This window comes from Sus scrofa, chromosome 3 (genome assembly GCF_054392235.1).
Source record: "Sus scrofa isolate SSC_HxYL_T2T_F1_AM1 chromosome 3, Sscrofa_HxYL_maternal_Yorkshire_Landrace_v2.0, whole genome shotgun sequence".
NCBI classification, from domain to species: Eukaryota; Metazoa; Chordata; class Mammalia; order Artiodactyla; family Suidae; genus Sus; species Sus scrofa.
In genome coordinates, this window is record NC_139385.1 from 5,001,889 (window position 1) to 5,026,708 (window position 24,820).

The 24,820-nt window shown below is 46.4% G+C and overlaps 1 protein-coding gene across 16 annotated transcripts in view; it reads left to right on the top strand.

Moving 5' to 3' along the window:
- The window catches only part of EIF2AK1 (eukaryotic translation initiation factor 2 alpha kinase 1), a 293,498-nt gene that overhangs the window by 254,395 nt on the left and 14,283 nt on the right, over nt 1–24,820 (top strand). For 6 of the 16 annotated variants that reach the window (XR_014840055.1, XR_014840056.1, XM_085016518.1 and 3 more), the window contains exons 1-10: nt 4,506–4,705; nt 11,713–11,871; nt 15,528–15,661; nt 17,146–17,183; nt 18,621–18,720; nt 19,885–19,965; nt 20,593–20,692; nt 21,474–21,531; nt 22,072–22,399; nt 23,916–24,027. Coding sequence is in view for 14 of the 16 variants with exons in the window: in XM_085016518.1 (XP_084872644.1) it covers nt 4,588–4,705; nt 11,713–11,871; nt 15,528–15,661; nt 17,146–17,183; nt 18,621–18,720; nt 19,885–19,965; nt 20,593–20,692; nt 21,474–21,531; nt 22,072–22,399; nt 23,916–24,027 (1,228 nt within the window). In the remaining 2 variants the exon portion in view is untranslated. Of the gene's footprint in view, nt 1–4,505; nt 4,706–11,021; nt 11,872–15,527; nt 15,662–17,145; nt 17,184–18,620; nt 18,721–19,884; nt 19,966–20,592; nt 20,693–21,473; nt 21,532–22,071; nt 22,400–23,915; nt 24,028–24,820 lie in introns of those variants that run through there. The other 10 variants (XM_085016519.1, XM_021086084.2, XM_085016522.1 and 7 more) reach the window with 6 other exon arrangements.

Sequence of the window (24,820 nt, forward strand, 5' to 3'; positions counted from 1 at the left end):
CTCACCCCCTCCTCTAGGCCACTCCCATCCTGTCTCAGCGTCTCTCTGGGAAGGTTAATTTCATGTGTCAGCTTGTCTGGCCCATGGTGCCAGGTGATTGGTCAAACATTATTCTGGATGTTTCCATGAGGGTGTTTTGGGCTGAGACTGACATGTGAGTCAGTGGACTTTGAATCAAGCAGATGGGCCCCCCATAATCGAAGCGGGTCCCTTCTAAGCAAACGGAGGGGAGTTCCCATTGTGGCTCAGAGAAAACACATCTCACCAGTATCCATGAGGATGCGGGTTCGATCCCCGGCCTTGCTCAGTGGGTTAAGGATCCAGTGTTGCCATGAGCTGTGGTGTAGATCACAGATGTGGCTTGGATCCCACACTGCTGTGGCTGTGGTACAGGCCAGCAGCTATAACTCCGATTCAACCCCTAGCCTGGGGACTTTAAAATGCCGTGGGTGAGGCCTAAAAAAAGCACAAAACAACAGCAAATAAATGGAGGCCTGAATAGAACAAAAAGACTGACTTGAACCTCAGCATCAATTCTCTAGGCTGCCAACCAACCCCGAAAATTTTTGAGTTGAGTTGCCAATCTCCATAACTGCATGAGATAATTCCTTAAAATAAATCTCTGGGCGTTCCCGTCATGGCTCAATGGGTTAAGAAACTGACTAGTATCCATGAGGATGCGAGTTTGATCCCTGGCCTCACTCAGCAGGTTAAGGATCCAGCATTGCTGTGAGCTGTGGTGTAGATCGCAGATGCAGCTCGGATCTGGTGTGGCTGTGGCTGTGGCTGTGGCCGGCAGCTGTAGCTCTGATTCAACCCCTAGCCTGGGAACTTCCATATGCTGCAGATGTGGCCCTAAAAAGGAAAAAAAAAATTAGAAGCCTGACTTAATGTTGTATCAAAAACTTCAGTGGACAGAGAATCTACTTTTTTTTTTTTTTTTTTTTTTGTCTTTTTGCCATTTCTTGGGCTGCTCCTGCGGCATATGGAGGTTCCCAGGCTGGGGGTCTAATCAGAGCTGTAGGGCCGGCCTACTCCAGAGCCACAGCAACATGGGATCCAAGCCATGTCTGTGACCTACACCACAGCTCACAGCAATGCCAGATCCTTAACCCACTGAGCAAGGGCAGGGATCGAACCCGCAACCTCATGGTTCCTAGTCGGATTCGTTAACCACTAAGCCATGACGGGAATTCCCAGAGAATCTACTTAAAAAATAAAATTAAAAAGTAAATCTCTAGATACACGCACCCCACTGGTTCTTTTTCTCTGGAGAACCCAGACTGGCCAGACTTAGATGCCAGGAGTTGTCCTAGAGGAGCAGAAACGAAAGGGTGAGTTTTCAGAGTTGGCTCTGGGGTTTCTGGGATTGGCTCGCTAATTAAATTCCATTGAAAGACTAGTGACTATTTCTAGAAGTAAAAAGGACACTCAGAATCCACAGCATGATGTGGCAGTCGAGCTACACAAAATATCATCACTGGATACTCCTAACCGATCACTTATAAGAAGCAAGGATCTGGATGATCTTATATCTGAGCCCTTTGAACAGTTTGCTAAATTAACACGTGTATTGGGATTGACTGGTTACTCCTAACGTCACTGGACGTAGTGGGGAAAGAAAAGGATGAGCTTAGGGATTTGATTTTAACTGACCTGGAAGCGCTGTGTCTGCCTCAAAGATGTGCCCCTTATCTGCTATAGCAGAGCTCTGTGATGGCTGAAAACCAAACCAGAACCTCATTCTGCGTGTGACTGAGTTACAAGGCAAATTGAACTCCCAGCCTACTGGGGTGCTTACTGCTAAAGAGGGTGTGTGAATGGGATCCTGGAAGTTAGATCCTCTGAGGCAGTTGTCTTGAAAGTCATTGCTGACTTTTTTCAGGATCCACCCTCACTACCGACTAGACTGGAGTTCCAACAGGCGCTTGTAGGTGAATTACAGCACAGGCCCTGAGGGTTTTGGAGCAAAGCCCAGCCATTCTCTGCAGATAACTACTTTCCTTTCGAGAAAAGCTTTTGGCCTGCTACTGGGCCTTAGTTGAGACTGAATGCTTGGAGTTCCCGCTTCGGCTCAGTGGGTAAAGAACATGGCTAGTATCCATGAGGATGCAGGTTTGATCCCTGGCCTTGCTCAGTGGGTTAAGAATCTGGAGTTGCCATTAGCTGGAAGACCAGTAAAATAGAGAAAAACTAGAATTGTGTGATGATATGGAAGCCAAGGGAAGGACTGCCCCTTTCCCCCTAATTTTTGTAATTCCTGCATAGGGTTTCATTGCATGGATGTACCCTAACTGTGCTTCTATTTGTAATTTGGATTTATTTCCATGTTTTTCTATTATAAACCTCCCCTTACCAATATTTCCAATGGTTACAAAGTTTGCCATTTTATTGGTTTTCATAACTTATTTAACCAATTATATTGTCTTCTTGTTTTTGGTATTGTAAATAGCATTGCGATTGGAGTTCCCATTGTGACTCAGTGGAAAGGAATCTGCCTAGTATCCATGAGGACACAGGTTTGATCCTTGGCCTTGCTCAGAGGGTTAAGGATCTGGCATTGCTGCTAGCTGTGGTATAGGTCACAGATGAAGCTTGGATCTGGCATTGCTGTGGCTGTGGCGAAGTCCAGCGGCTACAGCTCTGATTGGACCTCTAGCCTGGGAACACCCATATGCTGTGGGTGTGGCCCTAAAAAGACAATAAATAAATAAATAAACAGAGTTGCAATTAGTAATTATTTTAAGGTAAATCTTTTTGCTCATTCTTAACCTGTTCCTTAGAATACATTCCTGAGAGTGGAACTGTGGCGTTAAAAGTACTCGGAGTTCCCCATGTGGTACAAGGGGATGTTGGCATGTCTGCGGTGCTGGGATGCAGGTTCAATCTCTGGCCTGGCCCAGTGAGGTAAGGATCTGGCCTCGCTATGCAGCTGCAGCCCTGGAACTCTGTGTGCCTGGGTCAGCCAAAGAAGAAAAAAAAAGTATTTTGCGTTTTTATAGCTATGGCTATATATAGATAAATCACCTTCAAGAAAAGCTGTGCCCATCCCATGGGCAGGGCATGGAAAGGGGCGTTCTTAACCTTGGTGAGTTATTTGCTTCTATCAGGCTGAATGAATACCGTAGGACTTTATATGGAAGCTATGCTCAAACACACACACACACACACACACACACACACACACACACACACACACACATATCTATTTTTGCTTTTTTAGGGTTGCACCTACTGCATATGGAAGTTCCCAGGCTAAGGGCTGAATTGGAGCTGCAGCAGCTGGCCTACACCACAGCCACAGCGATGCAGGATCTGAGCTGCTTCTGTGACCTATATCACAGCTCACCCCAGCAACAGATCCTTAACCCACTGGGCGAGGCCAGGGATCAAACCGGCATCGTCATAGATAATAATCAGGTTCATTACTGCTGAGCCACAACAGGAACTCTGTATGCTCAAATATAATTCTTAAACAATACCACTTTTGCACACTGCACTGGGGTTGAGGCCCCAAATCTGAAAAGCCTTTTATTCCAGCCCTGTTATCTGATCTGCACTGAGAATTACTTCCAAAAGGAGAGTGTTGGTGATCAAGTCTGATGACTTGGTTATCCAGAGGGCAAAGGTCATCCAATGGCTTCAAACCACAGTTGATCCAGTATGGCCATTGGTTCACTTGGAAAAGGCTGTCTCAAGTTTAAAATCACTTCAGTTGAAAGTTGTTTCAAAACCAGTGGAATTTTTAATAGGTTGAATTCACTCTGGAATCTAGTTGGCATTTTCCATTTTGTTCTGGTCTAACAGTTCACCAAAATAGGTTCACGTTGAGAGGAGTGTTGCATATGCTGTGGATTGGTGTTTGTTTTGTTTTGTTTTGCTTTTTAGGGAAAAAGCAGCATATGGAGCTTCCCAGACGAGGGGTCCAATAGGAGCTGCAGCTGCTGGCCTACACCACAGCCACAGCAATGTGGGATCCGAGCCGCGTCTGCGACCTACACCACAGCTCATGGCAATGTCGGATCCTTAACCCACTGAGCAAGGGCAGGGACCGAACCTTCGTCCTCATGGATGCTCTTCAGATTCGCTAACCATTTAGCCACAACAGGAACTCCCTGTGTTTTTATTTATTTATTTTTAAACCAATGACAAATGAACAGTCACCGCTGTATCCTCAAAAAGTAAACACTTGGATTAGCATGAGACGTAAGAGCGCTGACTCGTCGGGTATTCGGGTCTCGAGGTCAGTGGGGCGGGGCCGCAGGGAGCGCTGGGGAGACTCCGCCAGGGCGAGCAGGTCCCCCGATTCCGCCGCCGACTCCCGCCGCCGCCCACCAGGCGACCGCGTCCGGGGTGCACCCGCGCGGGAACAGCCCATCCTTCCCTCCCCGAGCGGGCGCGGGGGGCGGAGCCTGTGGCCGGGCCCGCCCCCTACAGCTCCTCCCAGGGGCGGGGACGGGGGCGAGGGCGGGGCAGGTCGTCCTCCTCGCGAGCAGCTACTTCCGGATCCGGTGGCGGTCGCTGGGAGTGCAGAGGGCAGCGCTCGGCTGGCCGGCGGGCAGTGCGGCGGCCCGCGCGCGGCGGGCGATGCTGGGGGGCGTCTCCGGGGCCCGGGAGCGCGAGGCGGAGGGCGACGGAGCCGGGGCTGTGCCTGCGCCGCCTGCCATCGACTTCCCGGCCGAGGGCTCGGACCCCAAGTACGATGGTGAGGGACCCAGAAGGCCGCGGGGGCCCTCCCCCTTCGCCGTCCGCCTTCATTCCTGGCCGGGCAGGCAGCTGCGAAGTTCGCCCCAGGACCTGGACCGGTTCGGCTGGATCCGGGCTTGAACCCAGCGGTGCAGTGTGTGGGGCGGCGGGTGGGCGGTCTGGGCTAGGTCCACTCGTATTGAAGCGGGGGTCTGCAACCCGCTCGCTCGTTTGCTGTTCTCTTCCTTGGATTCCTCGCTGCGGACTCGGGGCTGCGGACGTGCTAGAACTCCCCTCAGGCTCTTTCCAGCTCCGAGCCCCCGCGTTTTGTCCGGCGAGGAGCTTGAACTTTGCAAACTGGTCGAATGGGACTCTGCAGACCCTGTGCGCTCTACAGTTTGGGTTGAGTTTTAATTTGTAGCTTCTCTTGTCGTTTGCTTTACTAATCGGGTAGCTAAAGGCGTCTCATAGTGAGGCGGTGTGGACATCACCCTCTTCAGTTAAAAAAAATGCTCACGTTTCCGTGAGGCTTTTGGTTACCAGGGAATATGATATGTCAGTCAAGTTGTTCATAAAACGAGAGATACTTAAAATATTGAGTGTAACCAGTTCAAAGTATCGAGTATTTAATGGAATAGGCCCTTTATTTGCAGCCAATTGTTTTGGCTTTTTTTTTTTTCTTTTCTTTTCTTTTTCCTTCTGTCTTTCTAGGGCTGCACCCACGGCTTGTGGAGGTTCCCAGGCTACGGGTCGAATGGGAACTGTGGCCACTGGCATATGCCACAGCCACAGCACACCAGATCTGGACCGTGTCTGCCACCTACACCACAGCTCACGGCAGCAGCGGATCCTTAACCTACTGAGCGAGGCCAGGGATCAAATCTCCGTCCTCATGGATGCTATGTCAGATTTGTTTCCGCCCAGCCAGAAGGGGAACTCCTGTTTTGGCAATTTTTAAAATTAAATTTTGCCATCAAAGATGACTGCATCCATTCAGGGACATTTTTACCCTGTGGTAGTTTGAATAGAATGATTACAGGCATTAAGTTGAAGCAGGAGACAAATATTAACATGTTGCAGTGGATTTCAAGGTGCAAGCCTCGTTGAAAAGGTCCTCATTTATTCCTTAAATGCTTCTAGTATCATCCTTATTACTACCTACAATTCTTGCTCGTAAAGAGAAACAAAAGCAGAGTGGCAATTTACGTAGGCCATTAACAGGATAATTGGAAGATAACTATTGTTTAATGGACAAACTGATTTTTTCTGTGGGTCATATTGTTGCGGCTCCATATTACGTAAAGTGTTAGGTCATGTAAGTCGCAGCTGTCAACAGGCAAGTCTGTCTGTTCTGTAACTTTGCGATAAGGTTTTCTGCAGACTGAAGATTATTTTGGAAGGGAGTGATCTTAGATAAGCTTCTAAAAGTTGCGTTCTCTGTAGGTTACTAATAACACTTCTGTGTTTACATATGGCTCAGAGAAGCCCAGAATGTCCGGACATACTTTATCGACGTGAGAAACGTCGTTTCATTTTTTAGGTGTAAAAACACCAGGTAAATGATTTCTTCAAGGTTGTTTGTGTGGGGTGAGGAGGTCACTGTGGCAGTCAGGGGTAGCATTGGAAGATTCAAAACCTAGGTGTGGAGGGCCCTTGTGACTCAGCTGGTTAAGGATCCAGCATTGTCACTGCGGCGGCTCCGGTGGCTGGTGTGTGCAGGTTCGATTCCGGGCCCAGGAACATCTGGATGCGGCAGGCGCGGCCAAACGGACAAAGCCAACCTAGATGGAATTAACAGCTGTGTTTTTCAGCACCTCTGTGTAGGGGTTCTCCAAGAGCCAACATCAGCCATTGATCAAAATTTCTGTATTTTTTTTTTTTTCCCCTGTGGAGCAGAATGCTTTAGAAGGAGGGCTGACAGTACGCCCATTGTCAGACTTTTATTAATTTTTCTTCTTTCATATAACTTGTAAGTTTTTCAGAATTTGTACTTCAGATCAAATCTTCCAAGTTCTTTAATAATTTGGATCATACTTTCCTGAGGAAATTGAATTAGGTGAACCCTTTCCTGTTTGTCTTCTCCCTTCCTGCTTGGCAGAATTCTAGAACTCTTAACTCATCTCCGGTCTGTATCTTATTTTATTTTTTTATTTTTAATTTTTTTTTGGTCTTTTTGCCATTTTCTTGGGCTGCTCCCGCGGCATATGGAGGTTCCCAGGCTAGGGGTCCAATCGGAGCTGTAGCTGCCGGCCTGCGCCAGAGCCACAGCAACGCGAGATCCGAGACGCGTCTGCAACCTACACCACAGCTCACGGCAACACCAGATCCTTAACCCGCTGAACAAGGCCAGGGATCGAACCCGCAACCTCATGGTTCCTAGTCGGATTTGTTAACCACTGCGCCACGACGGGAACTCCATCTTATTTCTTACTCTTATAAGAGAATTTGGGAATTTCCTGGTGGCCTAGTGGTTAAGGATCCAGCACTGTCACTGCTGTGGCGTGAGTTCCATCCCTGGCCTGGGAAATTCCAAATGCTGAGGGAGCACCCCTCTTGCGAAAAAGAGAGAACTTGACTTCACTTTTCCATTTAGCCACTTAACCTCTTCTCTTTCTCTCTCTCTCTCTTTTTTTTTTTCTTTTTTAGGGCTGCACCTGTGTCATCTGGACGTTCCCAGGCTAGGGATCAAATCGGAGCTACAGTTGCCAGCCTATACCACAGCCACAGCAACGCCAAATCCAAGCCTCATCTGTGACCTACACCACAGCTCAGGGCAACGCTGGATCCTTAACTCACTGATGAGGTCAGGGATGGAACCCTCGTCCTCATGGATACTAGTCAGGTTCATTTGCCCCTGAGCCAAGATGGGAACTCCGAGACTGCTTTTTTGATTGATTTTGCATTTAAAACATTTGTCAGAGTTCCCAGGTGGCCTAGTGGTTAAGGATCTGGTGTCACTGCTGTGGCTTGATCCCTGGCCCAGGAACTTCTGTATGCTGCAGGCACAGCCAAAAAAAAAAACCCCCCAAAACAACAACAACAAAGTATCTTTATCAAAGAAAGATATCATGGATGGATTAAAGACTCCTCATTTTGTCCAAATAAGAAAAAAATTTAGAGAAACCACAAAATTAATTAATTATTTGTTATGGCTGCACCTGTGACATATGGCAGTTCCTGGGCCAGGGACTGGATCTGAGTTGTAACTTCGACCTATGGCACAGCTGTGGCAACCCCAGATCCTTTAACCCTCTGTGCTGGGCTGGGATTGAACCTGCACCTTTGCAGCAACCTGAGTCCCTGCATTCGGATTCTTAACCCACTGTACCAGAGGGGGAACGCCTACATTATTATTATTATTTGCTTTTTTTAGGGCCACAAGGCACCATATGGAAGTTCCCGGGCTAGGGGTTGAATCAGGCTATAACTTCGGGCCACAGCCACAGCAACTCAGGATCCAAACCCTATCTTCGACCTACACTCCAGCTCACGGCAACGCTGGATCCCTAACCCACTGAAGGGGGCCAGGGATTGAACCTGAATCCTCATGGATACTAGTTGGATTAGTTTCCACTTTGCCATAATGGAAACTCCCTATATATATATTTTTAAATGTGAAATTATGTTAACATTTTCTTGTCATAGACTAGCCTTTAAGAGCATTATTTTAAGAAGTTCCCGTTGTGGCTCATTGGTGACAAATCCGACTAGTATCCATGAGAATGAGAGTTCAATCCCTGGCCTCACTCAGTGGGTTAAGGACCTGGCGTTGCTCTGGCTGTGGCGTAGGCTGACAGATGCAGCCCTGATTTGACCCCTAGCCTGTGAACATCCATATGCCGCATGTGTGGCCCTAAAAAGCAAAAAGCAAAAGGAAAAAAACCCATTATTTTAAGACCATTACATTCTGTACTATTGTTTATTTAGTCTTTGCTATATTGTTGGAAAATAGATTGGGCTTTTTTCATTTTTTACCGTTAGAAATAATAATGGTTTTGGCATCTGTATACATCCATCTTTGTTAATATATGATTATTTCTTTAGGATAGATCGAGAAGTAGGATTTGTTGGGTTAAGAAAAACATTAAAAAATTATTCTGGGGCGTTCCCATCATGGCTCACTGCTTAACCTGACCAGTATCCATGAGGACTCGGGTTCGATCCCCGGCCTTGCTCAGTGGGTGAAGGATCCAGCGTTACCGTGAACTGTGGTGTAGGTTGCAGACTCGACTCAGATCTCCAGTGGCTGTGGCTGTGGTGTAGGCCGGCAGCTGCAGCTTCTATTTGACCGCTAGCCTGGGAACGTCCATATCCTGTAGGTGCTGCCCTAAAAAGTAAAAAAAAAAAAAAAAAAAAAAAAAAAAATTGTTTTGATGCATTTTGTGAAAATAATAATAATGACGAGAAAGATTGTGTTGGTTTGAATGAAACTCTCTTGCCTCACCTTCATTAGTATTCCTATTGAATATTTATGGCCTGCTTCTTTGACTTGATACTGGACTAGTCTTTGATTATCTTTCTATTTTTTTTTGTTGGTCTTTTTGCTTTTTCCAGGGCCGCTCCTGCGGCATATGGAGGTTCCCAGGCTAGGGGTCCAGTCGGAGCTGTAGTGTCTTCTGTTGTTCTCACCTCTCTAAAGGGTGACACTGACCATCTTGTACATATATGTTTGTTGTGCTTTGTTTCTTTCCTTGGTTTGTATTTCCGAAAGTACCGTTGCTGGGTAAAGGTCGAAACTGCAATTCTCCGCAATTGACAGTCTGCAGTGTGTTGCCACAGGTTGTAAACACCCCTTGTGTTTGAAAGTTTTCTGTGCCCTTAACAATACCCAGCATCCGGAGTTTAAATAGTTACCAATCTGATGGGAAATTCAGGTTCCGTAGTTATTTTAACATGTATGTTATAATTACTAGTTACGTTAAAGCCTGCTGGAACTTTGATTGTGCTTCATTTTCTTACTCGGTTGCAAGATCTCTATATGCATTTTATTGCCTATTTCTTGTCATACACAGAGCAGGTATATGTACTGTATCTGATTTTGTGATTCGTATTTTAACTTCAAGGTGTATTTATGTACAGAAGTTTTTATGTAGCCACATTTTCCATTCTTTTTCTTTCCCATATTCAGACAATATGTATTCCTTTAAAACAAAATCACATCCCAGCGGAAACGAATCTAACTCGTATCCATGAGGACGCAGGTTCGATCATTGGCCTCGCTCAGTGGGTTAAGGATCCAGCGCTGCCGAGAGCTGTGGTGTAGGCCGCAGACACGGCTTGGATCCCGTGTTGCTGTGGCTGTGGTGCAGGCCGGCAGCTGTAGCTCTGATTCCACCCCTAGCCTGGGAACTTCCATATACCCTGGGTGTGGCCCTAAAAAGACAAACAAAATAAAACAAAACAAAACAAAAAAACAAAAAGCACGTCTTCATACAGGCCAGTCTTTTTGGGCCACCTACAGGTCAGAGAGGAAATTGGTGAACGCAGTCTCGATTTGAAAGTCTTGGCTCTTCCAGGAACTTGAGTGTTTACAGAGGAGAGTGAAACAGCATTTGAAATGGGAGTGGTTTTCGAAGGTGTCGGCTCCACGGGCCCTGTTTCTGCAAGTCCCTTCCGGTGGAGTGGGTCAGCAGCCCTGGAGAGTTTCCTCCAACAGCCCCGATTAGACTTTCACTCTCGTTAGCATCTCCACCCTCCCCTTCCTAGTGTTTTCCGTCCTGATCAGGCCGCTTCTCTCTGGGTATCCAAGAGACCTGTGCTTTCCTCCCCGTTTCTGCCCCTCTCCTCCTTTTCTAGGCTCCTCCTGGCCTGAGGGCTGTTGCAGGCTTCCTTCCCGGCTGCCCATCACCCGTTTCCTGAATACTTGCCTCAAACATGTTTCCTTCTTTGTGGCTTTTTTTTTTTTTTTTTGGCTTGTTAAATACCGTGTTGAAGACGTGCTGCGTGAGGCCGTATGACCGTCACCTTTAAGTGCCAGCTCACCTGTCTGCCTGGTCTTGTTTAGTGGAAGGAGGACGGGCTTGGGAGCCAGTCTGATCTCTCCGCTTACTTTTCCTCGACGTCTCTCTGAGGACAGTGGCCACGTGCGTCGAACGTCGAACGGGGGTGGTAACGGAGGGTGTTTGTGAGGATAATACGAGATCGTGTGTACAGAACACCTGGTCCTTACACGTGTAACACCTGCCCAGCGTAACGCTTCCATCCATCCGCCCTTTCCTTTTGTTTGCTGCCAGACTTTTTTTTTTTTTTTTTTTTGTCTTTTTGTCTTTTTTTTTTTTGTTGTTGTTGTTGTTGCTATTTCTTGGGCCGCGCCCGCGGCATATGGAGGTTCCCAGGCCAGGGGTCGAATTGGAGCTGTAGCCACCGGCCTACACCAGAGCCACAGCAACGCGGGATCTGAGCCGAGTCTGCAACCTACACCACAGCTCACGGCAACGCCGGATCCTTAACCCACTGAGCAAGGGCAGGGACCGAACCCGCAACCTCATGGTTCCTAGTTGGATTCGATAACCACTGCGCCACGACGGGAGCTCCACTGCCAGACTTCTTTATGCCTCTCAAAGGAAGGAGGCCATCCTGTTCGTACTGCTTGCTCGTGTGCTTAAATGTATACTTTTCATTTATTTGTTTCTGTCTTTGCACAGATTGTTACTGCCAAAACTTCCTCCTTTCCCCCGGGCCATCTTTCTGCCAGTCCTCGAAAAGTCCAGACTTTAACTCAAAACTCAATTCCGGGAGTTCCTGGTGACTCATGGTTATGGATCCAGCATTGTCACTGCTGTGACGTGGGTTTGATCCCTGGCCCGGGAACTTCTGCTTCGCCGAAGGCGCTGCCTGCAAAAAGCAAACCTCCCCCCCACCGTCTTCAATTTCAGAAAATCTATCTTGATTAATCCCACTCACCTTACCTGCTGTTTTGCTTTTTATTTCCTTAAATTGAAAGTGTTTCATTAATTAGAAAATGCTTAGTCATAAGGAGATATGTTTACCGTTTCTTAAAAATTTGTTTTCCCTTTTAATTTGCAGAATCTGACGTGCCAGCAGAACTCCAGGTGCTGAAAGGGCCTCTGCAGCAGCCGACCTTCCCTTTTGCAGTTGCAAACCAGCTCTTGCTGGTTTCTTTGCTGGAACACTTGAGCCATGTGCACGAGCCCAACCCACTTCGCTCAAGACAGGTGTTTAAATGTTAGTAAATTAGTCTTGCTAAATAAAACTTGTAAGACTGCTATGTTGTTTAATGCTGTGGATCTGAGAAGCAGCTGATATGTAAACATTTGAAATAAGCTTTAGTGGTTTGTTTTGTAAATTTATATTTTCCTTTGGGTAATTCCATATGAACATCATTGCTGGGTTCTCCCAAAAGATTGATCACCATAAAATTGTGTGTATTTAAATAAATTAAAGGTAGGTTGTTTTTTTTTTTTTTCTCTTTTTAGGGCCACACCCATGGCATATGGAGCCTCCTAGGCTAGGGGTCTAACCGGAGCTGTAGCCGCCGGCCTACACCACAGCCATGGCAATGCAGAATCTGAGCCGCATCTTCGACCTGCACCACAGCTCCTGGCAACGCCAGATCCTCAATCCACTGAGCGAGGCCAGGGATTGAACCTGTGTCCTCTTGGATCTTAGTCAGGTTTGTTAACTGCCGAGCCTCGATGGGAACTCCAAAAGGTACTTATTTTTTACTTATAAGGTGATAATTCATATAATTTTTGAAAATCTGTTATGCTTTAGTTAGTGAGCGGGTAAATGAAAATCACAGTTATATATTTTCAACCTGTTATTGACCAGAGCCCAGAAACAGTTGTGTTTTGTGTTCTTTAATAGAGAACTGTTTTTTTTTTTTGGTCTTTTTGCCTCTTCTAGAGCTGCTCCCGAGGCATATGGAGGTTCCCAGGCGAGGGGTCTAACTGGAGCTGCAGCTGCCGGCCTACCCCACAGCCACAGCAACGCCAGATCCAAGCCACATCTGCCACCTACACCACAGCTCACGGCAATGCTGCAATCCTTAACCCACTGAGCAAGGCCAGGGATCGAACCCGCAGCCTCATGGTTCCTAGTCGGCTTCGTTAACCACTGTCCCATGACGGGAACTCCTAGAAAACTTTTCCTCTAGACACAGAATACGTCTGACACCAGATGTGTAGGGTTTTCCTCCCACACTGACCAAGTCTCCGCCGCCAGCTGCGTGTCTCACACGAGTCACCGGGTCTCCCTGGAGTGAGAGTGGAGCCCGCAGGCTAAGAGCCCAGTCCCTCAGGACTGCCCTCCTTTGGGATGCTCGTCGCAAGGAGTAGGTCCCCAGGTTCTCAGGTCACCCGCACTTGTGTCTGACTTGGCCCCAGTTGGGGGTTGCCTTTGCCCCCCTCTCTCTGATGCTTTGCTCCGTCAGCTCATAGTGCTCAGGGACATGCACCTGTGCTTTCCCGTTTATCAGAATAAAGGATACGCTGAAGGGTACTGAGGAGGAGCCAGACGGAGAGGGGTGTCCATGGAGGACCGGAGGGTCCAGAGTGCTGGACCTTCTGTGCCCATAGGGCTCAGGGTCACCTACCTCCTGGCAGGCGGATGTGTTCACTGACCCTGTGCTTGAGAGGTTTTCATGGCAAGCCCCGTCCCGATTATTAACTTAGTCTCCACTCCTTCTCCCCTTCCTGGAGGATGGGGGTGGGGTGGGGAGGAAAGTTCTAAGCTTATAATCATGACTTGGTCTTTGGGGTGACCAGCTCTCACGTCCTCAAGAGGTCTAGGGCACTGCTGCCACCAGTCATGTCATTAGCATATAAAAGACTCATCACTGGGGAGTCCAAGGCTCTCCGAAGCTCTAATGTCACGAATTGAAGTCAGAGACCAGATATTAAAACCAAAGATGCTCCCAGCCTCCCTGTTGCTTAGGAAATTAATTATACGAGTTTTGTAACCACGTGGAGCTGTGTGCCGGGACCCTCAAAGACCAAATCTCGCACAGTTGTTGAAAATGTTTGTTTTCATTCCTGCCCTGGGTCACTTGAGCACAGAAATGAGCAGTGTTACAGTTCATGGCATTTCTTTATTATTATTATTATTATTATTATTTAGTCTTTTGTCTTTTTATGGCCACATCCACGGCATAGGGAGGTTCCCAAGCTAGGGGTCGAATCAGAACTGTAGCTGCCAGCCTGCACCACAACCATAGCCACAGCCGCACCAAATCCGAGCTGCATCTGCGACCTACACCACAGCTCACGACAGTGCCGGATCCTTAGCCCACTGATTGAGGCCAGGGATTGAACCTGCAACCTCATGGATCCTAGTCGGATTCGTTTCTGCTGCGCCACGACAAGAACTCCAGATCGTGGCATTTTTGGTTCAGCTCATTGCCTGAGGCCTCGAATAAGCCCAACCACAGATTTCAAGGGTCTTTTCAATCAAAAGTCTTTCCAAGTCTTGTTAACATCAGGTATCTAAATTTATCAGTACTTTTACGTGACCTTAGAATGTTTTATTTTTAGTTAAAGGTAATTAACATTTTGATAAGCTTCATGGGACAAGAAAAGTGGTTAAAATATGATTGGTCCAGTGTGCCCTTATTTTTTTGAATATGTGCTTGGGGAGCTGGGTTGTACATAAGGGGGTGTCCTGTAGGTTCCAATGCATTGGTTCCTGGGGATGCTGTATTGGGCTTACTGTATAGAGAAGCAGATTATAACGATTTTAATATAATAATCTTGTTTCTGATGAAAGCAAGTCTATAAAACTTGCTGATTTTAATTTTTTTTTTTCGTCTTTTTAGGGTCACACCTGTGGCATATGGAGGTTCCCAGGCTAGTGGTCCAACTGGAGCTAGAGCCGCTGGCCTACGCCACAGCCACAGCAATGTGGGATCTGAGCTGCGTCTGACCTACACCACAGCTCATGCAACTCTGGATCCTTAACCCACTGAATAAGGCCAGGGATCGAACCCGTGTCCTCATGGATACTAGTCGGGTTCCTTAACCACTGAGCCACAGTGGGCATCTGTATTCTTAACTGACTAAAAACTAAGTGCTTCTGTAGAGGCTTCTTTTTCTGAGCAGCTTGGCCTTGTGGCTTCAGATTTGACTTCTCCCTGGTGTTAGGTCTGTACACACACCTCATATGTGCCCTTTGTGTGTTGGTTACAGATATTCCATAATTGAGAACAACAATTCATACTTGCTTTTGTTGTAAGTTCTCATCATTTGTTTCCACTCCTGCCTTTTAAATTTTTATTTATTTGTATCCCCCCCTTTTTTCCCTCCTTCCTTTTTAAAAGACAGAGGTTAGTGCTTTACTGACAGACCAAGCATGGTAAACAAGTGACTGTGGAATCAGAGCATCAGATAAGAAATGATAGTTGAGCTGCTGATCAGTGATTGTACCAATCATTTTGCTTCTTTTAGAGAATCAGCCCCCAAGGTGTAATGTGTATTTAAACACAACTTTCTGGAGTTCCCATCATGGCGCAGTGGTTAACGAATCCGACTAGGAACCATGAGGTTTTGATGTTCGATCCCTGGCCTTGCACAGTGGGTTAAGGATCCAGCGTTGCTGTGAGCTGTGGTGTAGGTCGCAGACATGGCTCAGATCCCTGGTTGCTGTGGCTCTGGCGTAGGCCGGTGGCTACAGCTCTGATTTGACCCCTAGCCTGGGAACCTTCATGTACTGCGGGTGCAGCCCTAGAAAAGGCAAAAAGACAAAACAAACAAAAAAAACCCCAACTTTTTTCTTACAGAGGTTTTTTTCTTGCAGAGGCTGTTGTAACTCTTTTTTTCTGTGTGTTTTGAAAATTGCTGTTTTATTGATGGCCTTTCTGGTAATCGTTTTCCCTATTCTTTTCGTAGTACTTTGTCAGACCTTTATCAAAATGGGGCTGCTGTCGTCCTTCACTTGTAGTGATGAGTTTAGCTCATTGCGGCTACATCACAACAGAGCTATTACGCACTTAATGAGGTCAGCCAGGGAGAGAGTCCGTCAGGTAAGCAATGAAAAATGTACCTTGTGTGTGATAAAAATATCCTAACTTCAAATGAACTGTATTTTTAAGCGTTATGAAATCCTCATTATAACAGAGATTTAATGTTAAGTTTAATAGGTTTATTCAACAAATATTTACTGAATGCCCACTCTGTGTTAGGCTGTCTTATAGAAGCTGGGGTTCATGCAGTGGACAAAATAAAAGCCCCCATCCTCAGGGAGCTTATATTTTGGTGAGGGGGTATGTGGACAATGGAAAAATAAAAATAAATGGAGTGGTAGATGGTGCTAAGGGTCAAGGGGAGACATAAAGCAGGGAAGGGCTTAGAAAACGTTGGGCGGGGCTGTGTGAGTTACACGAAGCATAGCCGGGGAGGGCCTTGGTGAGACCAGTGTCAGGAGGTGCAGTTGAGGGTCTGAGCCGGGCAGAGGGAAAGCATTCAGGCAGAGGAGCAGCAGTCGCTGAGGTAGCTGTGTGCCCACGTTGGCGAAGCTGACAGGCAGCCATGTGGCTGGCGTAGGGTAAGCCCGGTAGGGGTGAGGCCAGGGAGGGGAACACGTGGAGCCAGATCTTGAGGCTGTTTTAATGTTTTTGGTTTTTATCAGGAAAGTGAAAAGTGTTGCAGGATTCTGAGTGGGCCGGGGTGGGGGTGGGGTGACATAATCTGACTTAGATTTTATTTATTTATTTTTTTTGTCTTTTTGCCATTTCTTGGGCTGCTCCCACAGCATATGGAAGTTCCCAGGCTGGGGGTTGAATCGGAGCTGTAGCCACTGGCCTATACCACAGCCATAGCAACGCGGGATCTGAGCTTCGTCTGCAACCACAGCTCACGGCAATGCGGATCGTTAACCCGCTGAGCAAAGGCAGGGATCGAACCTGCAACCTCATGGTTCCTAGTCGGATTTGTTAACCACTGAGCCACGACGGGAACTCTGAATCTGACTTAGATTTTAGTGGGATCTCCCCAGCTGCTGTGTTGAGACTTCAGTGAGTGGGGTGAGGGCAGAAGCAGGGGCAGACGTAAGGTGCTGGGGGCCTGGGTGGGTGGGAGCAGGGGAGATGTGAGCAGTGGTTAGTTTCTGTATTTATGTGACAGTAAAGCCAGTGTTATTTGCTGATGGCGCTCCTTGGTAAATCTCAATTTTGTCCTTGGATCTAAGAATAGAGCTTTTTCACTAGTGATCTTTTAGTTAAAAGAGAAATTTGTTCAATTGCAGGCTTTTAAGTAATATTGAAAAAGGCATCAAGTGGGTTTTTTTTTTTTTTAAAAGAATGTATGCATGTATGTGTGACTGGGTCACCTTGCTGTACAGTAGAAAATTGACAGAATACTGTAAACCAGCTATAATGGAAAAAAATGAAAATCATTACAAAAAATTGGTTTCAACATTTGGGACTATTAATATAATACTGAGTTTTGATAGACTCCTAATTCCATGACATTTTCAAAATGCTTTTTAAAAATAACTTTGTGATTTTAGGGTCCTTGTGAGGATAATTCTCATATCCAGAAGACCAGGTATGTGTTGAATACTTTTTTGACTATGCAAGGAGTAAACTGTCCAAAAGAAATCAGGGTTAAGAATTAATCTCGCAGGAGTTCACGTCGTGGCTCAGTGGTTAACGAACCCAATTAGTATCCGTGAGGACGTGGGTTCGATCCCTGGTCTTGGTCAGTGGGTTAAGGATCCAGCGTTGCCGTGAGCTGCGGTGTAGGTCGCAGATGTGGCTCAGATCCCCTGTTGCTGTGGCTGTGGTGTAGGCTGGCAGCTCTAGCTCCTATTTAACCCCCGGCTTGGGAACCTCGATATGCCACAGGTGCAGCCCTAAAAAGACAAAAGACAGAAAAAAAACCAAGAATGAATCCTGAATTAATCAGAAATTAGTATTGGGATTAAAAAAATAATGTAGCTAGGCTATTTTATGAAAATTTAAAAACTTTTTTTTTTTTTTTTTTGTCTTTTTCTAGGGCTGTACCTGTGGCATATGAAGGTTCCCAGGCTAGGGGTCCAATCGGAGCTACAGCTGCCGGCCTACACCACAGCCACGGCAACGCCAGATCCTTAACCCACTGAGCGAGGCCAGGGATTGAACCCACGTCCTCATGGGTACTAGTTGGATTCCTTTCTGCCGCGCCACGACGGGAACTCCATGAAAATTAAAAACTTTTGTGAGATTTACAGTACTTCTCATTCTCTCGTCTTTGACCCCGCTCCCCCACTTCTGCGTGGATTCTCTAAGGCCCCTTATTCAGAGCACTGACATCCAGTCTCTGTCGGGGAATCGCACTGAATTTCGGCTGTGTGTAGGAAATGCTAGTTTACAGTCTGTAACTGGAGTTCCCATTGCGGCTCCGTGGATTAAGAACCCAACTAGTATCCATGAGGATGCAGGTTCGATCCCTGGTCTCGATCAGTGGGTTAGGGGATACGGCATTGCTGTGAGCTGTGGGGCAGGTCAAAGACGAGGATCAGGTCTGGCATTGCTGTGGCTGTGCTGTGGGCTGGCAGTTGTAGCTCCACTTCGACCCTTAGCCTGGGAACCTCCATATGCTTCCCCTGCGGGTCCCCCCCCCAATCCGTAACTGGTGGGATCATTAAGAAATTTAACTAGAGTTTATCACTGAGCTCAGCTAATCAACTGCTGCCTTAGTCATCCTTAGCATCCCTGCTTTAAAATAATACCTTGTAATTGGAATACTAATTCCAGGTAAAATGCTTAAAATTAGATGAATGAACCCCTTGCTGTCCTTATTACATTATCCATATGCTTATTCTCAGATGTTTTCTTCGTAGAGAATGGAAATTTTCATTTTATCTTAGCCTTTCCAAATTATCACAGTTTGGTGATCCACGAGGTTTGCCAGATGGACGAATAGAGTGACCACAACATGTCTTGGGATGTTTTGGTTCTCCTGTGTTTTGGTAGTGACTGATTGTTTGTATTTAACTTTCAGATCAAGGGAAGTAAGCTTTGAAGCACAAACTTCCCGCTACTTAAATGAATTTGAAGAACTTGCCACCTTAGGAAAAGGTGGATATGGCAGAGTATACAAGGTGATTCTCCATGTATCCGCTTTGACCTTCTACTCTTAACAGGTGTTTTTGGAGAAGTTGTTTTCTTTATTATTGTTTAAAATGCTTAAAGGAAAATTCCTAGAAATCACGTAAATTTACTTCTTCTTAAGGTTGTCATTTATAGGGAAGTGGGCTGGATTTAATTTGTCCCTAATTGATTTAGGTGGATTCTGGAAACTTTTGAGTTTTGTCCTAGTTTTTTTTTTTTTTTTTTTTTTCGTCTATGTCTGGGCACATGCAAGTTCCCAGGCCATGGATTGAACGTATGCCACAGCAGTGACAATGATGAGTCCTTAACCCACTGGGCTACCAGGGAACTCCTATAGTTAAATTTTATTTATTTATTTTTTTAAATGTATTACTGAAGGGAGTTCCTGCTGTGGTTCTGTGGGTTCATGATCTGGCTTATCTCTGTGGCCTTCCTGGTTTGATCCCTGGCTCGGTGCAGTGGGTTAAGGATCTCATATTGCTGCAGCTGGAGTGTAGGTCACAGGTGCAGCTTGGCTTTGATCCCTGGGTTGGGAACTTCCATATGCCTTGAGTGTGGCTGAAAAAGGAAAAAGAAATATATTCCTGAACAAAGTTTTACTGCTTTGTTTTGCACAGAGTCTTTTGGCTCACATTCTCATTCTTGAGACCTATAGCTTCCAGGAGCTGGACTCCCAGTGCAGTTTGAAAAACTTTTAGTCCATGGAGTTCCCGTCGTGGCGCAGTGGTTAACGAATCCGACTAGGAACCATGAGGTTGCGGGTTCGATCCCTGCCCTTGCTCAGTGGGTTAACGATCCGGCGTTGCCGTGAGCTGTGGTGTAGGTTGCAGACGCGGCTCGGATCCAGCGTTGCTGTGGCTCTGGCGTAGGCCGGTGGCTACAGCTCCGATTCAACCCCTAGCCTGGGAACCTCCACATGCCGCGGGAGTGGCCCAAGAAATAGCAACAACAGCAACAAAAAAGACAAAAGACAAAAAAAAAAAACAAAAACTTTTAGTCCAGCTGACTCTCCTGAAGATAGGAAAGAGGACGCATGTGTTTAGCTTACTTTTTTATCACTTTGGCCAGTTTGGATTATCTAATCTCAGGTTAATAGAACTTTCATTCATTTGTAATTTAATGGCACAGTATACCTTGTTTTTTCTGTTTTTTAGGTCAGGAATAAATTAGATGGTCAATACTATGCAATTAAAAAAATCCTGATAAAGGGGGCAACTAAAACAGATTGCATGAAGGTATGATTTTCAAAATTTATTTATTTTGAATCATTGAATATTTAGGTCCTTTTGAAAGAGATATGTCTGTGTGTGTGTGAGTTGGCAGGTCCCAGGTAGTATGGATTGCAGTTTACTAAGAACGGGTTACAGTAAAGTAAACATCAAGTCCAAATTTTTTTTTGACATAATGTTTTTGTAAACACTGCAGACTAACCACATTTCAGGGTTATTGCTGGGGAAGTTAATTTTTCAAGTAAACTCTTCATGCACAGTACATAACAAGCTTGTTATGAAAAACACAGGCACTCAGGTCGGGTCCCAGGCTCCTCCCTGACATGCTTCATGGTCCGGGGCCTCTGAGCCACTTCTGTCTTCCGACCTTGAAATTGCAGTCACGAGAATGGTTTTATTTGTCTTGGAGGTCTTGACTGACGTGTCGGAATCCAGTGGGCGAATGATTACATAGGAGCTGTGACAAGTGTCAAGTATTTACTGGAACAGTTGCCTTTGTTTCTTGTAAAAATATTCCCCCCCCCTTTAATATAGTTTAGATCTCTTTTAGAGAGAAGACAAGTGGTATTTGATACCACGAACATGTAACACATTTGTCAGGAAAAGCCAGCTCTAAGTCCATTTCTTTTTTAGGTGCTACGGGAAGTTAAGGTGCTGGCTGGTCTCCAGCATCCTAATATTGTGGGCTATCACACTGCCTGGATAGAACATGTGCACGTGGCCCAGAGGCAAGGTGAGTGGTTTTATTTATTTATGTTTTTTTATGACCGCACCTGCGGCATCTGGAAGTTCCCAGGCTAGGGGTCGAATCGGAGCTACAGCTGCGGGCCTACGTCACAGCCACAGCAATGCTGTGTCTCCGACCCACACCACAGCTGATGGCAGCACCGCAGCCTTAACCCACTGAGCAAGGCCAGGGATAGACCTCACATCGTCATGGATACTGTCAGGTTCATTACCACCGAGCCACAGTGGGAACTCCCAAGGAGAGTGGATTAAGTTGAAGCGGTGGCAGATTTTGACCTGTGGGCCACATCCGGCCTGCCTCTGTTTTTTGTACATCCTGCAAACTGAGGATGTTTTTTGTACATTTGTAAAGAGTTAAAAGAAGAATTATTTTGCATAGATTGTATGAAATTCAAATTTCAGTGTCAGTAAGTAACGTTTGCTAGAACATAGGCTCATTCATTTGTGTTACCTGCAGCTGCTGGTGCACGTCAGCAGCGGGGTTGAGTAATGGCAGCGGAGTCCCCTAGGTCCCGCAAAACCTGAAATATTTGTTGTCGGGTCCTGTACAGAAAGTTTGCTGCGCCCCCATGTAGTTGAACAGCTCTGTTTTTATCACTACTAAAATCTGCCAGTCATTTGAATAAGCTCGTTGCATTGCCGGAAGGTCGTGACATTTTTAAATACATGTGTAGGCTCCTTTGGTGTTATTGATCTATTTTAGCTCTGCCTTTGACCGTAACCTAGAAAACTGGGGGGGTTGAAGATTTTCTTTTGTTTCTGTTCAGCAGATAGAATTTCTGTTCAGTTGCCATCTCTGAAAGTGATCGACCAGGACAACCACAGGTATGCGGGCCGGGGTGTCCCTTTTACACACCGGACGTCACGTCCTGTCCCCTGCATCGGATTGCCTTTGCCTTTTGCTCCTAGGAGCTCAGAAGTGTTTTCAGACTTTCTTTTCCTTATTTTCACTACAAAATGTTGAATTACTTTCTCTTCTCAGATACCTATTTCCCGTCAGTAATTTTTTTTTCTCTTTTTTGGCCATCCCACGGCATAGTTTCCAGGCCAGGAATCAGACCTGAGCTGCAGTTGTGACCCTATGCTGCCGCTGTGGCAACACCAGCTCCTTAAACTACTGCGCCGGGCTGGGGATCGAACCTGTGTCCCAGCTGATCCCATTGCGCCACAGCGGGAACTCTTCCTACGAGTATTTTTAAGTAAATGTTCCACTTAGACACCTTGGCTGTTTTTTTTTTTTTTTTTTTTTTTTTTTCGTGAGTTTACTAGTAAGATGCACATGGGCTTGAAGGAACAGTCGAGGTACTCAATGTTTTTTTTTTTTTCACATTGATTTTTATCTTTACGGCTTTTTCTTCTCTCCAGAGATGGATATGATGTTAAAAGTGATGAAAGTAACAGCTCATCTATTGTCTTTGCCGAATTCACCCCGGAGGAAGAAAAATCCTTCGTTGAATCGGGTGTGGACAGTGACAAGAACAGAGTGGTGGCCTGCACCGCCGGTTTAGTCCCGAGAAATGCCAGTGAATTTGAATCGTCCCTTGATTGCCAAGAAAAAGGCTTGTCTGATGGGTCTTCCACTTCGATCGGTGGCCCTCACCTGCCACTTCAGCATCATTCCAACCTGGAAGAGAATTTCACCTCCACCGAGGAATCTTCGGAAGAACACTTAGACTTGCTGGGGCACACAGAGGTAGATGGCTTTCGCAGAACCTGCCGATTTGCTCTTTTCCCGTGATGACGGTGTGCGGGCTGTGATCAGATACGGCCGCCCCCCGTCCTCTCTCTCTCCGCTAGCTCGTCTGCCTCCTGGGCGGTCTCTTCTCTCCGAGTTTCCTCCTGACATCTGGTCCCCGTATTTGGTCTTCCCTCCTGTCCTCCTTTCCCTGCTCACTCTTTTCTGACCTCTCTGATGGGCCTTTTCTTCCTCTAGACGTTTCATATACGTTCCTGCAGGTTCTATAAAACATGCATCATGCTATAAAAGTGTATTTCTGCAGAAGGGCTTTCTGTATGTTAGCACATGGCTTTAGGAGCGCATCCTAGGGGGATCGCCAGGTCAGCTTCCAGGATACTGAGTACCCTAACTAGGGTTACACCGATGTGCCGGTGAGGCTCCCACGTACCCTCGCCGTTCCTGAATATTAGAGGTAAAACAGCGCGGGCCTTAGCAGGCTCTACACAGAATCTGTCATGTTGGGGTCACAGAACGTCTGTATACTCACACGCAGAGGTAATTGTGGCTGTTTGGGAGTCTGTGGCTCTGTGTGTGTGTGTGTGTTTAATGATTTTTATTTTTTTGCATCATCGTTGGTTTTGTGTATGTGCTTTTTATGAAACACAAAACTCTGAGCGGGTTCCTCTGAGTATAAAGGAATTGAATTTGAGGGACCTTTCATCGGCATTGTTCCATTGCTCTAATACATTTGGACATTTTTCCTGCATGGGCTACAGTGCGCTTAACTTTACTGACTTTTTTCTTGAACTAGTTATTAGTTACGTGCAGCGTGAAGCCAGACAAAGTGTGGATTTACTCTGGGGTCTCCTCAGTAGTAGAGTACCGTATGGCCAGTCCGAGGCTGTGTCTTAGCTTTGAAAACTGTTTATTTTGAGTGCAGTCTAAACAGTTTTGGGCCCACAGCCTCTTGTCATGTTCAGGAGCCTCTTCTGGTTTTTTTTTTTTTTTTTTGTCTTTTTGCCTTTTGCCTTTTCCCGCGGCATATGGAGATTCCCAGGCTAGGGGTCGAATCGGAGCCGTAGCCACCAGCCTATGCCAGAGCCACAGCAACTCAGGATCCGAGCTGCGTCTGCAACCTACACCACAGCTCACGGCAACGCTGGCTCCTTAACCCACTGAGCAAGGCCAGGGATTGAACGCGCAACCTCATAGTTCCTAGTCGGGTTCGTTAACCACTGCGCCACGACGGGAACTCCAGGAGCCTCTTCTGTTTGAAGCCTGCCCGACTGCAGCCATCCTGCCTCTGCCCACTCAGGTCACGATGCCCCGGTTTAAGCATTGCTTTACTCCTCCACCTCCTCTTTGCTAGCCTTTGGGCTTCTTGGGCAGGCTGGGGCCTGTGCTCTCTGCCGCAGGGCTCAGCCGAGTGCTTGGCCCAGAGTAGTTAGTAATAGTAAGCAAGGGAGCTTTTGTCCACTGAGTCACGTGGGCGAATCGGGACCGACGGGAGCTGCGGTGTGTCGCCCCCTAGGTGCAGTACCGCCTGATGCTGCACATCCAGATGCAGCTGTGCGAGCTCTCGCTGTGGGACTGGATCGCGGACAGGAACCAGCGGGGCCGGGAGAACGTGGACGAGTCCGCCTGTGAGTATCGCGGGGCTTCAGCGGCTGGGCTGGGGAATACAGACAGGGCAGAGGGGCCCCCTTCTGCCTCCAGTTGCTTTCGGTTGGGGAAAAAAATCACCTTTTTAAAACCCCCAAAACAGTTATGCTTATTTCAACATTTTAAAAAACAAATAGGTATTTGGAAGTTCATATTCTTCTCTGTGGTATATATATATATATAGTTTGTTTATGTAATCAGTATATGGTAGAATTTAGGGTCATAATTTTGGGTAGAAAAGATCTTTTAAAAAATTTAAGGAAGAATTTATTAAGTTTTTTTTTTTTTAACCTGAAACTGTACTTTTACCAAAAAAAAAGTGCTTTTTTTTTTTTTTTTTTGGCTTTTTGCCATTTTTTGGGCTGCTCCCACGGCATATGGAGGTTCCCAGGCTAGGGGTCAAATTGGTGCTGTAGCCATCGGCCTACGCCAGAGCCACAGCAACGCAGGATCTGAGCTGCATCTGCAACCTACACCACAGCTCATGGCAATGCCAGATCTCTAACCCACTGAGAAAGGCCAGGGATTGAACCCGCAACCTCATGGTTCTCAGTCTGATTTGTTAACCACTGAGCCACGACAGGAACTCCAAAAAAACAAGAAAAGCCTTTAAAGAAACTCTTGGGAATTTCTATTGTGGCCCAGCAGAAACAAATCTCTGTTTATTTGTGTATTTTTCATTTTTTCAAGTTTTATTGAAGTATAGTTGATTTACAATGAAATATTTTTAAATTAAGGTATGTACTTGTTTTTTAGACTAGTGCTATTGCATAC